General features: G+C 39.4%; 1 protein-coding gene across 1 annotated transcript in view; it reads right to left on the reverse strand.

Moving 5' to 3' along the window:
- Nucleotides 1-14,745, reverse strand: part of acadm (acyl-CoA dehydrogenase medium chain) — a 58,228-nt gene that overhangs the window by 27,433 nt on the left and 16,050 nt on the right. Inside the window, exon 2 of the mRNA XM_028811193.1 lies at nt 9,649-9,748. Within this exon, the coding sequence (XP_028667026.1) occupies nt 9,649-9,748 (100 nt within the window). The remainder of the gene's footprint in view (nt 1-9,648; nt 9,749-14,745) is intronic.

The following is a 14,745-nucleotide window of genomic DNA, read 5'->3' on the forward strand; positions in this document are numbered from 1 at the left end:
CAAAAGTATGCAAACTTCTGCATTTGAAGATGTCAAAAAAGCAGTTTTTATGTAGTTCAGTGATGCTTGTTCAAGAAACATTCCTATTAATGCTGCACTCATACAAGAGAATGTGAGGTTTCTAAACTCTCTTGGGACCTCCCCCTACTGGACAACATGGCGAAGAACGTCCCGAAGTGCGATCACCGCGTCTGTGGAAGACTCTTTATCCATTGCCGGGGCAACAGCAGGCTCACAGCACTGCTGCGGCTCTTCACCGAAGCAAACAGAAGAGATCTTGATAGGTGATGCAAGGAACATTGTAAATGCAAGAAACAGTACTACTTGGCCATCACCCTGCCTGACTGATGTGTCAGTGTATAGGAGAGTGTCAGATCCCGCTACAATAAATAACGGTGCTGTTCCTGTTTCAAGCTGAATAAAGCTGGTTTTGCTAAAGTACTGAGACTCAGCCTCGTGTTTTGGGGTGCAAGTCAGGGACTTATAGCGTGACCCCGATCTTTTAGGATTTGCTTCTGTGGTGCTTCACTGAAGCGCCGTGAGCCTGCGGTTGCCCTGCCCTGGTAACGGACAAACAATCTTCCACAGACGTGGCAATTGCTCTTTGTGACGCACTTTGCCGTGTCGCCCCGTTAGGTGTGGGGTGGGGGGAAATTGCAAAAGATCCCAAAAGAGTTCAGAAACCTCACAATATGAAGAGGAAAAAGAAAAGGTTGATTCAGCTTCTGATCGATAACTGTGCTGCCCACAACATGCTTCCACATTTAGATAATGCTCGCGTTGAATTCCTCCCACCCAGTTGCAAGGCAGTGCTTCAGCCATTGGATTTGGGCATCATTCGCACCTTGAAGGTGTATTCTCATCAGCATAACTTGTAGACAGGAGGAGATTAAAATTAACGCGAAAGAAGTTATTGGAATGATTGCAAATGTCTGGACGCAAGTTAAAGAAAGCACTATAGTGACAAATCCAGAATCTCATTACTATGAAATTTTCATTACAACAAAATCTTTTATAGGTCCCTGGCAGTTCGTTGTAACAGAATTTTACCTGTAATATAGGAGACACCTTTAAGGTAAAGATACTACTGTCATTTGCTCCTGTGTACAATAAGAGTATTCAAAGAACTTGGTAGTTCAATTCAAAGATCTTAGTGGCCGGGGCCTCATGTATAACGCAGTGCGTAGAATTCACACTGTAACATGGTGTATGGACAAAAGCGGAAATGTGCTTATGCACCAAAAAAATCCACATGCATAAATCTGTGCGAACGCCAACTTCCAAGTTTTTCTGCTATGTGAAAAGCAACGCACATGCACGCGCCTGCTGTCCCGCCCCAACTCCTCCCAGAATTACACCTCTTTGAATATGCAAATCAATATAAATAGCCCTTAAGCTCAGGGTTCTGTGAAAAGACAATGGCAAAAGCATGGGGGAAAATAGAAGAATTTCCGCGAATACCAAGTGGAGGCAAGGAAAAACTTACTATTTGTTGGTTTAAACAGTGATATAACCAACAAAAGGAAGTTGATCGAGTGACAGAGTGTCGGAGAAACTCGAAAGTTCAAGTTCACAAAGTTGCACAGTGCCCGAAATAATAAAGAAGCGGTCAGATATCAAAGTCGCCATGAAAAGGCGAGTTGTAGCCCACTGTCTGAGTGTCATATGAAAGCTAGGATACAGAAAAAAAAAAAATAGGCACACAGTGGGGGAAAAAAGCATGTAGTTTATTTTGTCATTAAAGTAGAACATCATAAACTATCTTAAAATAGTTTAATTTACTAGTTTCTCAAATCCCTTCATAACTAAAGTAGCACGTTAAATGTTTTGTATTTGATCTTCTATGTGCTCTATGTGCACTACCTGCTTCTTAAACGGGCTTTCTCTTCCTCCGACAGAACACAATCCATTACATTCATAATATTACAGCTCTCTGAATAATTAAAATACTGAGATGTATACGTGATGTCACTTTCATGATGATAGGAGTTAAAGCATGTTATTAAACATGGGAACACAGTGGCGCAGTGATTGTTCATGCCTACGCGACCTTCGATGAAATAATTTATTGCAGTAGTGCTGTCTCTTTCAAACGTACTAACCCCCAATTTATGTCCTTCCTTTTCTTTCTCCAAGTAACCAATTGCCACACCAATCAGCTCCGTAATAGATGTTAAGCCATCTGTAAGCTTAGAACACAGATTCTTTAAAACTTTTAAGGAACATTGAAATATCTTCATAGTACGTGTTTAATTATTCTATCCCTCTGTCTTTCCGCAGTGTCGCACCAGCAAGAAGACAGCGCGAGGCAGGAACAATCCCTGAATGGAGCACCAGCTCCTTGCTAGCGCTGTGACACCATGTTCTCACATGTTTAATTATTAACAATATACTGTAGATTATTTAAATGACGTTAACATTTTCTGTATAAATGTAATAAAACATTTTGCTGCATTTCATCTTAAAAATGATATTGTCATCATATGTAAATACGCGCTTTAAAAAGTGGCACAGGTTGTGCAATATAACTATCGCAAGTTTACAGTGAGGTAATTGTACTTGTAAGTACAAACAGTTCTATAATGAGCACTTGGATTAATTGAGTGCGTTTATAGTTCTTGGGATGAAACTGTTTCTGAACCGAGAGGTCTGTACAGGAAAGGCTCTGAAGCGTTTGTCAGATGAGAGCAGTTCAAATAGGCAGCATGGCTGAGACAGAGTGCGCTTGATACTGTATACCGATAATTTTCCTTCTGATCAGCTGCTCCGAGTGGTGCAGTGAGAGTAATATGGAAAAAGATGACCCGCTGTGGCAATCCCTAACGGAAGCATGCTGAAAGAAAAAGAAGAAGGTGCAGTGAGAGTAACAACGCTAAAGCAGCTATGGTATTTGGAATAGTTTGGCCATTCCGTGGACCGTTGTATTATTACAGGTTAATTACAATCAGATGCCTTAAACTAATAAACAATATGTGGTTAATTTCAGTGTATTTGATAAAGCCGCGTCAGGGATGTGGATCTAAAAACAAAGGAAAACCACACTGGAACAGCACTGCTCTGATGCTGGGTGCTGCTGGAGAACTTGTGTACACCAGGGTTTGCGCTACCGTGAAAATGTGCATAGCTTTACGCCAAGTTTAGGTTTTATACATCGCAATTTGAGCGTGGAAACGGGCATATGCAACATTTTTGGGCGTACGCACGGTTTATACACGAGGCCCTAGGTCTTTACAGGTTTGTATACCGACAATGCCGTTGCATTTTTTGAACAAATATGTACCAAATACAATTTTTCCAGTAACATTTCTTTCACTGTATGGATCTAATGATGTTTGCTGATGACATTGTGATCTGTAGCGATAGTAGGGAGCAGGCTGAGGAGACCCTGGAGAGGTGGAGATATGCTCTAGAGAGGACAGGAATGAAGGTCAGTAGGAACAAGACAAAATACATGTGTGTAAATGAGAGGGAGGTCAGTGGAATGGTGAGGATGCAGGGAGTAGAATTGGCAAAGGTGGATGAGTTTAAATACTTGGGATCAACAATACAGAGTAATGGGGATTGTGGAAGAGAGGTGAAAAAGAGTGCAGGCAGGGTGGAATGGTTGGAGAAGAGTGTCAGAAGTAATTTGTCACAGACGGGTATAAGCAAGAGTGAAAGATGAAGGTCTACAGGATGGTAGTGAGACCAGCTATGTTATATGGCATGGAGACGGTGGCACTGACCAGAAAGCAGGGACAGAGCTGTAGGTAGCAGAGTTAAAGATGCTAAGATTTGCGTTGGGTGTGACGAGGATGGACAGGATTAGAAATGAGGACATTAGAGGGTCAGCTCAAGTTGGACAGTTGGGAGACAGTCAGAGAGGTGAGATTGTGTTGGTTTGGACATAAGCAGAGGAGAGATGCTGGGTATATTGGGAGAAGGATGCTAAGGATAGAGCTGCCAGGGAAGAGGAAAATAGGAAGGCCTAAGCGAAGGTTTATGGATGTGGTGAGAGAGCACATGCAGGTGATGGGTGTAACAGAACAAGATGCAGAGGACAGAAAGGTATGGAAGAAAATGATCCGCTATGGCAACCCCTAACAGAAGCAGCCCGAAAGAAGAAGATTATTCACAAAATGACATAAATATTTTGTAAAGTAGATGCCACTGCATTGTATTAAAACAAAGAGCCCACCCTTAACATGTATGGGCTCTGATCTAGCAATACATATGTTAGTTAAAATATGGTGAATTTTGTATGAAAACAGCATTGCAATTTTTTTTTTCTTTAAAAAGAGCAATGGTACTTTGTTCCACATTTTCTAAATACGGATGTCATTCCATGCTTATGCATATGTTGTGAAGCCACTATATAGTAAACTAGCAAAATACCCGCGCTTCGCAGCGGAGAAGTAGTGTGTTAAAGAGGTTATGAAAAAGTAAAGGAAACATTTTAAAAATAACGTAACATGATTGTCAATGTAATTGTGTTGTCATTGTTATGAGTGTTGCTGTCATATATATACATACATATACACACACATACAGATATATTATATATACATATACACATATATTATATATATATATATATATATATATATATATATATATATATATATATATATATATATATATATATATATATATATATATATATATATACACATACATACATACATATACACACACATAGATGCACTTACAATAACATAGAAATCAATATAAACAACATTAACATCATTATCATATGAGAATATGAAGTAATATATAAGAAGCACATATCATATAAATATAAATAATTAAACAGTAAAATCTTCTTCTATAATTTTCTACCGTGGCTTTTCGTTGGTCTGTCCAGGATTTTAAATCACCTGTAGCTTGCAAACCGTTTCACCTATTGACTTGAAATCTGGTACACATATAATACGTCACGTCTGCTATCCGCTTTATGGGTGATGATTGTATTACTGTTTTTATGTTTATTTTATTTTAGAATCAACTCCTATCTGCGCACACCAGGGCGGCCATGGGCAGATGCGTATGGTGTATTCAGTCCATGTTATCGTGCATTGCGCTGTCACTGGTATTTTGATAAAAGAATTTGAACAATATATAAGAAGCGTATAAATTATTAAACAGTAAAACATTAACATTTAAGAAGTAAAGTTACATTGAGTACTACTGCAGTGCCTTCGGGTATACCTCATTTTTTGTTTGCCCATTACATGCTTAAATGTATAAATTTTTTGGTGTACCTACCCGAGAACACGTGACATATAACCGAGCGTGGGAGAAGCATGGATTTTAAACACGCGTTGAGTTCATCTGCTGGTCTCCCTCGTGGAATAACTGGTAATGTTTGACTAAAATGTACAGCGAGTAAAACGACATTACCTCCTTTTTTTTTTTTACGATCTCTGAGATCTTGCTTTTTTCGGTTCAAGGCTTCATAAGCTCTTTTATGTGCCATGGTGTACTTAATAAGTACTAATTATCCCAAACCATCATCTTTGAATGTTGCAAGACTTTCGCCTTGTATGTAGATCGGGGTAATTACATTCATTGCATTCCTAGTCTGAATCACAATCTGATTGTATGGGTGGTTACCTGGCACTGTAGGGTTGCCACCCGTCCTTTAAAATACGGAATCGTGCTGCGTTTGAGAATGAAATTGCGCGTCCCGTTTTGAATCAATACTGGACGGGATTTATCCCGTATTATTTTTATAATTTTTTTTTTAAAGCAGCGTGTCATGCAAATCATCCCACACGCATTTTATGAAGATGCCTCCTTTCCTACTTTTGATTGGGTAATACTTGATGTCATCGTTAGTTTGATTGGTCTTTTTAACTGTCCAGTGAGGAGGGCGTGTCTTTTAAGTAGAGTCTGCAAAGTGTTGGCACTGAGATGTGGCGTCAGCGCCATAGTTGAAGCCCCTAACGTTGCGGTCAGCAAGTCGGCTAACATCCGCCATGTGCCGTCTTTCAGTTGCGAGAAGCAGATCATAGAATGGTTGAAACTGTTGCCCTTAACGTTGCGCCACGGCGTGTGGTTCGTTTATACCTCGTGTCTTCTCATTAAACTTTTATCTCGCGAATATGTTATTGCAATCCGCAGCGGGAGCGTTTCTATAAACTTAATTTAAACTTACGTTTTACACCGTGCTTTGTTTCCCTTATGAACATGCTTGTATGCTTCACTCACTCCGTTCTCAATTGTTTAATTAATTTTTTGCTCTTCGCTGTTTCCGGCTGTTCCTCCATTTCCCCCTACTTCGTTCTTTTATCTCGCGAATATGTTATTGCAATCCTTAACGGGAGCGTTTCAATAAACGGATTGAAAATAGTTTTGCATTTACCTTTTTAGTAAAAGGCGAGCTTTTAAGCCTGAGAAATCACCCCGTAAATGCACACGTTTAATTGAACATGTGTTAATATGTATGGTTACACAGTATTAAGAGACAGTGAACAACGTCAGTTACCTTTGTTCCCGTGTTTGATAAAAGGTGAGCTTTTAAGCCTGAGAAATCACCCCGTAAATGCACACATTTAATTGCACATGTGTTAATATGTATGCTTACACAGTATTAAAAGACAGTCAAAAATTAACGTCATTTACCTTCGTTCCCGCGTGTGACTCGTGCTGTAAATCTCTTCCTTGTTTTTAGTTCACGTGATTACGTAGGAGGCGTGATGACGCGATACGTGACTCCGCCTCCTCCACTACAGTGTATGGACAAAAAATATGTTCCAGTTATGACCATTACGCTTTGAATTTCGAAATGAAACCTGCCTAACTTTTGTAAGTAAGCTGTAAGGAATGAGCCTGCCAAATTTCAGCCTTCCACCTACACTGGAAGTTGGAGAATTAGTGATGAGTCAGTCAGTCAGTGAGTGAGTCAGTCAGTGAGGGCTTTGCCTTTTATTATTATAGACTAGCAAAATACCCGCGCTTCGCAGCGGAGAAGTAGTGTGTTAAAGAGGTTATGAAAAAGTAAAGGAAACATTTTAAAAATAACGTAACATGATTGTCAATGTAATTGTGTTGTCATTGTTATGAGTGTTGCTGTCATATATATATACATATACACACACATATACAGATATATTATATATACATATAGACATATATTTTTTATATACATATATATATATATATATATATATATATATATATATATATATATACATACATACATACATACATACATACATATACACACATAGATGCACTTACAATAACATAGAAATCAATATAAACATCATTATCATATGAGAATATGAAGTAATATATAAGAAGCACATTTCATATAAATATAAATTATTAAACAGTAAAATCTTCTTCTATAATTTGCTACCGTGGCTTTTCGTTGGTCTGTCCAGGATTTTAAATCACCTGTAGCTTGCAAACCGTTTCACCTATTGACTTGAAATCTGGTACACATATAATACGTCACGTCTGCTATCCGCTTTATGGGTGATGATTGTATTACTCTTTTTATGTTTATTTTATTTTAGAATCAACTCCTATCTGCGCACACCAGGGCGGCCGTGGGCAGATGCGTATGGTGTATTCACTCCATGTTATCGTGCATTGCGCTGTCACTGGTATTTTGATAAAAGAATTTGAACAATATATAAGAAGCGTATAAATTATTAAACAGTAAAACATTAACATTTAAGAAGTAAAGTTACATTGAGTACTACTGCAGTGCCTTCGGGTATACCTCATTTTTTGTTTGCCCATTACATGCTTAAATGTATACATTTTTTGGTGTACCTACCCGAGAACACGCGACATATAACCGAGCGTGGGAGAAGCATGGATTTTAAACACGCGTTGAGTTCATCTGCTGGTCTCCCTCGTGGAATAACTGGTAATGTTTGAGTAAAATCTACAGCGAGTAAAACGACATTACCTCCTTTTTTTTTTTTTACGATCTCTGAGATCTTGCTTTTTTCGGTTCAAGGCTTCATAAGCTCTTTTATGTGCCATGGTGTACTTAATAACTACTAATTATCCCAAACCATCATCTTCGAATGTTGCAAGACTTTCGCCTTGTATGTAGATCGGGGTAATTACATTCATTGCATTCCTAGTCTGAATCACAATCTGATTGTATGGGTGGTTACCTGGCACTGTAGGGTTGCCACCCGTCCTTTAAAATACGGAATCGTGCCGCGTTTGAGAATGAAATTGCGTGTCCCGTTTTGAATCAATACTGGACGGGATTTATTCCGTATTTTTTTTATCATTTTTTTTTTAAAGCAGCGTGTCATGCAAATCATCCCACACGCATTTTATGAAGATGCCTCCTTTCCTACTTTTGATTGGGTAATACTTGATGTCATCGTTAGTTTGATTGGTCTTTTTAACTGTCCAGTGAGGAGGGCGTGTCTTTTAAGTAGAGTCTGCAAAGTGTTGGCACTGAGATGTGGCGTCAGCGCCATAGTTGAAGCCCCTAACGTTGCGGTCAGCAAGTCGGCTAACATCCGCCATGTGCCGTCTTTCAGTTGCGAGAAGCAGATCATAGAATGGTTGAAACTGTTGCCCTTAACGTTGCGCCACGGCGTGTGGTTCGTTTATACCTCGTGTCTTCTCATTAAACTTTTATCTCGCGAATATGTTATTGCAATCCGCAGCGGGAGCGTTTCTATAAACTTAATTTAAACTTACGTTTTACACCGTGCTTTGTTTCCCTTATGAACATGCTTGTATGCTTCAGTCGCTCCGTTCTCAATTGTTTAATTAATTTTTTGCTCTTCGCTGTTTCCGGCTGTTCCTCCATTTCCCCCTACTTCGTTCTTTTATCTCGCGAATATGTTATTGCAATCCTTAACGGGAGCGTTTCAATAAACTGATTGAAAATAGTTTTGCATTTACCTTTTTAGTAAAAGGCGAGCTTTTAAGCCTGAGAAATCACCCCGTAAATGCACACGTTTAATTGCACATGTGTTAATATGTATGCTGACACAGTATTAAAAGACAGTCAAAAATTAACGTCATTTACCTTCGTTCCCAAGTGTGACTCGTGCTGTAAATCTCTTCCTTGTTTTTAGTGCACGTGATTACGTAGGAGGCGTGATGATGCGATACGTGACTCCGCCTCCTCTATTACAGTGTATGGACAAAAAATATGTTCCAGTTATGACCATTACGCTTTGAATTTCGAAATGAAACCTGCCTAACTTTTGTAAGTAAGCTGTAAGGAATGAGCCTGCCAAATTTCAGCCTTCCACCTACACGGGAAGTTGGAGAATTAGTGATGAGTCAGTCAGTCAGTCAGTCAGTGAGTGAGTCAGTCAGTGAGGGCTTTGCCTTTTATTATTATAGATAAAGTGATACTGAAATTTGTCACATTATATTAAATGTTCTCTATGCATGGTTAAGTAATTTCTAATAAAATCATCACTTCAAATATATCAGTGCACAGTAATTCGGTGAAGATGAAATCAATATTGAATCGAATTAGGACATCAATGCTGATAGCCAGCCATAAATTCAGACTACCAATTCATTTCAAAAAGTGTATCCTGAAATTAAGGTAACACTAAGAACAGGACTTTTTAAATACTGTCTCAGATATTGAGTTGAAGTCTGCTATTGACAACATACTGTACATTCTTCAATTTGTACAAATCATTGTGTAACCAATACACTTACCAAAGCTATATCCAGCAGAAGCAGATTTTGTTGATCCTAGAGCTACATGAGGACTGGTATGCTGAAATCGAAGCCCAGTTTGTACAGAGGCCCTCAATGCCTGTTTTTTTTGGAAAAGAAAGAAAATTATAAATTAATTTAATACAAGAGTGGGCAATGTACCAAAATAATAAGAATGATAAAAATGATTTTAAACAACCGAAATTGGCAGTATACAGTAAAAAATGCTTTATGTTTACTTAAAAGATACATTTTCAGTTGAAAACACTATGTTGAATAAAGTACAGTACACAGAAAGACAAGGTTGCACAGAGGCTTGCATTTTAACCAAAAAATAAAAACTATTTATGAATACATTTAAAAACAAAAAGTACTGCAATGATGATATGCTTACATTGTACAGTATTTAACCTAACATGTCCAGTTAATAGCTTACATGGTCTGTGTTGAAAATTACTTAATTATATTAAATTTAAAAAAATGTGTTGTTTGTATAATATATATATTATAGTCAGTCATCATTTGCTTCCCAGGTCCTCCCTGCGTGGAGTTTGCATGTTCTCCCCATGACTGCGTGGGTTTCCATTCACAGTCCAAAGACATGCAGGTTAGGTGCATTGGCGATCCTAAAATTGTCCCTAGTGTGTGCCCTGCGGTGGGCTGCCGCCCTGCACAGGATTTGTTCTTGCCTTGTGCCCTGTGCTGGCTGGGACTGGCTCCAGTAGACCCCATGACCCTGTGTTAGGATATAGCGGGTTGGACAATGACTGACGTGTATTATATATACACACATACACAGTACAGTATATACACACATACATATACAGTGCATCCGGGAAGTATTCACAGCGCATCACTTTTTCCACATTTTGTTATGTTACAGCTTTATTCCAAAATGGATTAAATTCATTTTTTTCCTCAGAATTCTACACACAACACCCCATAATGACAACGTGAAAAAAATTTACTTGAGGATTTTGCAAATTTATTAAAAATAAAAAAAACTGAGAAATCACATGTACATAAGTATTCACAGCCTTTGCTCAATACTTTGTCGATGCACCTTTGGCAGCAATTACAGCCTCAAGTCTTTTTGAATATGATGCCACAAGCTTGGCACACCTATCCTTAACCAGTTTTGCCCATTCCTCTTTACAGCACCTCTCAAGCTCCATCAGGTTGGATGGGAAGCGTCGGTGCACAGCCATTTTAAGATCTCTCCAAAGATGTTCAATCGGATTCAAATCTGGGCTCTGGCTAGGCCACTCAAGGACATTCACAGAGTTGTCCTGAAGCCACTCCTTTGATATCTTGGCTGTGTGCTTAGGATCGTTGTCCTGCTGAAAGATGAACCGTTGCCCCAGTCTGAGGTCAAGAACGCTCTGGAGCAGATTTTCATCCAAGATGTCCCTGTACATTGCTGCAGTCATATTTCCCTTTATCCTGACTAGTCTCCCAGTCCCTGCCTCTGAAAAACATCCGCACAGCATGATGCTGCTGCCACCACCATGCTTCACTGTAGGGATAGTATTGGCCTGGTGATGAGCGGTGCCTGGTTTCCTCCAAACGTGACGCCTGGCATTCACAGCAAAGAGTTCAATCCTTGTCTCATCAGACCCGAGAATTTTCTTTCTCATGGTCCGAGAGTCCTTCAGGTGCCTTTTGGCAAACTCCAGGCGGGCTGCTATGTGCCTTTTACTAAAAAGTGGCTTCCGTCTGGCTACTCTACCATCCAGGCCTGATTGGTGGATTGCTGCAGAGATGGTTGTCCTTCTGGAAGGTTCTCCTCTCTCCACAGAGGACCTCTGGAGCTCTGACAGAGTGACCATCGGGTTCTTGGCCAGCTTCCTGACTAAGGCCCTTCTCCCCCGATCGCTCAGTTTAGATGGCTGGCCAGCAATAGGAAGAATCCTGGTGGTTTCGAACTTCTTCCACTTACGGATGATGGAGGCTACTGTGCTCATTGGGACCTTCAAAGCAGCAGAACTTTTTCTGTAACCATCCCCAGATTTGTGCCTCAAGACAAGTCTGTCTCAGAGGTCTACAGACAATTCCTTTGACTTCATGCTTGGTTTGTGCTCCGACATAAACTGTCAACTGTGGGACCTTATATAGACAGGTGTGTGCCTTTCCAAATCATGTCCAATCAACTGAATTTACCACAGGTGGACTCCAATTAAGCTGCAGAAACATTTGCTTTTTAGTCAGCGTTTTTGAGAATTATCCTTAAACTAATGGCATGTGAGGCTTTTGTCTTGCTTATTTAAAACCAATACCAGGTGAGATCTTTATGCCTTACTCCTCAGAACCATCAACAGGTAGATAGATTGATAGATACTTTATATAAAGAAAAAAAAAATTCAAACAGAAAGCTGCTGCATATCCTTTTAAAGACAGCATATTATGTTGCGGTGCATGTTTTAAAGTAATCAGCATGTATGCAGGTATTCCCTACCCCCCCCCCCCCCCCCCGCAAACTTTCTAATAGCAATTTATAATTGTCAGGACATATAAAATCATATTAAATACTGCAAGTTACAACACTATCAATATAAATGCAAGCTCATGTCACTAAATCTGTGAACATACAGAGTTAATTAGATGTGGTTTTAAATGTAGTTGTAATTTTTTTGATTAAAAATACAATCTCTCTGCAACTATATAAAGTTGTACATACTAACAGGTGTCATCGCCTAATCATGTTCCACACAGTTCCTCAGATTTTCGCACATTAACTCCAAAATTAGGGGTGGGCGGTATGACCAAAATTCTATATCACGGTATTTTTCGAAATTATCCCGGTTTCACGGTATTCAACGGTATTTTTTCCCCCATGTATGAGTGGATGTTAACCACATTTTCCACTGCAATTACTGCAGTAGACTGGCTAAGAATAACCTATTCCACTGTCATGAGCATTGTACATTGTACAAAAAAAACATTTATTAATACAGGTTTGCATGGCCCCATAAAGTGATAGTTTTCAAGGGGGTGACACTAATGAAGAGAAGGAATCACACTGCATGATAGATGCAGTCAAAATATAGAACCTTTTTATTGAACAAATTTTGCAAACAACTTAAACTATAATTTTGACAACTTATTTTCAACCATCCAAAGAGGCATTTAGACTTAGTAAAATATCCAGAGGTGCTTGTCAAAAGTTGTATTGCACTGAACATGCCTTAGAAAAGGAATAAACCGTAAATATTTTTTTGTAAACCAACTACACTTTGTTAATGTTAACAATCTCTGATCACTGACATGTTAAAGTGACTTTTTAAACAGCTCTAACATCATTAAACTGCATAATATTTAAACTAATAAATAATAACAATAAAATAAATAATAGTATTATTACTGATAGCTGCACTATTACTTCAAGCCCAGGTGTATTACACAGTATTCACCAAATTAAAATAATTTCCAACTGAACCATCATTTAGGCAAACTGTATTAATATGGACCTTGCTTCAAGCTAAGCTATATACATAAATAATAAAACTGCAACGTGCATTTATGATGCTATTTGTGGTATAGCCCTATGGAATCATATTGGGGCCAGGGTGAAGAAGAAAAAATACAGACACTGAAGAAAAAAAACAAACTATATGTCGAGAATAAAGTCAACATTTCCACTTTATTCTCATAGTTTATTTTATAAGTAGAATGTCATAAACTAAACATAAGTTAATGTAGCACATTAAATGCTTTGTATTAAGTGTTCCCCGACCCAGTTGTTAATCACTACGCTTCTTAAACTGACTTCCTCCACACTAAGGAGGCGCAGACAGCGATCACCATACAGAATCCATTCAATTCATGATATTCCTGCTCTCTGAAAATTTAGAATGCTAAGATAAATACTTGATATTTTCATGATGAAATGCATTAAAGCAGGTATTAACTCTTTTAGGGCGGATGTCGACTTTTGTCGACAGGAGGGGTTGAAGGCGAATGTCGACAAAAGTCGACATCCAGGGATAGGGGGCGACAATCAGCTGTTAATGGCGACAAATCTCACTGTCACGTCACAGGCATTCCCTCTGTGCTTGGAGGAATGCTAGACTCGTTGACTCGGCAACTAAACCTTGCGTGTGCGTGAGTTGCGAAATGTAAACAATGGCAAGATGGCACCGACATGTGAAAAGGCAGCGAAGCAAGTGCAGAAAAGAAAACACTCGGCAGACGATGTTTTGCGCATTATCGCGGAGTCGGACTCTTGATTTTTCAGAATCGGATTTTATTGGCAGTGATCAGGAGATCGAGCAAGAGAGTGAGAAGCAGGCATCAGCTGATCAGACACCAGCCGATGCCACGCCAGCGGATCTGCTGCCAGTTGAGTGCCTTCGCGCAGCCGATGCATCTACGGCAAGGTTTGCATGGGATAAATACACAGACATTGATCCGTTGAGAGTCGATCTGGCTACCGGAGTTTGCAAGACGGCATGACTTGCTGTTGGACACGACAGATCACCAGCTGCTGTACTTCAGGCTGCTCTCTCCTGATGCTGCTTTTCAGCTACTGTCAGACAAGACAAACAGATAGGCAGAGATTTTTTTTGAATCGCGGGCTGCGTTTGCATCGCATTCTCGTTTTTCAAAGTGGGAACCCACAACGAAAGACGAGATGAAGCGCACTGTGGCATTACAAATAGAGATGGGACAGAACTGGTGATATAACTTCAGGGAGCATTGGTCCAAACGTGTTTTGTCTCCTGGTGGCTTAGGTACGTGCTGCTGCAAAGTTTTATTCACTTCTGTAATAAACAGAAGCAAATCCCATGGGGTGAGCCAGGCTATAATGCCATACATAAAGTTGATAAAGTTTCAGAAGATGAAAAGAGGTGACAATATGGTTTTCATGCAGGCAGAAAACTTGGTGGCAGTGGCATGGCACGATGGCAAATGGGTGACTTGTCCCTCTACAGTACACACTAACAATATATGTGAGAAAATGCAGCAACAGACAATTGAAAAATAGGCACCAAAGCATCACATACTGTAAGGAGTGCAATGTGGCAATGACTGAAATTGGCTGCTTTGAGCGAGATCAGACTTTGCTGTGTAAAATGTATGTGATATGTATGTGAAATC

Source organism: Erpetoichthys calabaricus, chromosome 10 (assembly GCF_900747795.2).
Source record: "Erpetoichthys calabaricus chromosome 10, fErpCal1.3, whole genome shotgun sequence".
Taxonomy (NCBI): Eukaryota; Metazoa; Chordata; class Cladistia; order Polypteriformes; family Polypteridae; genus Erpetoichthys; species Erpetoichthys calabaricus.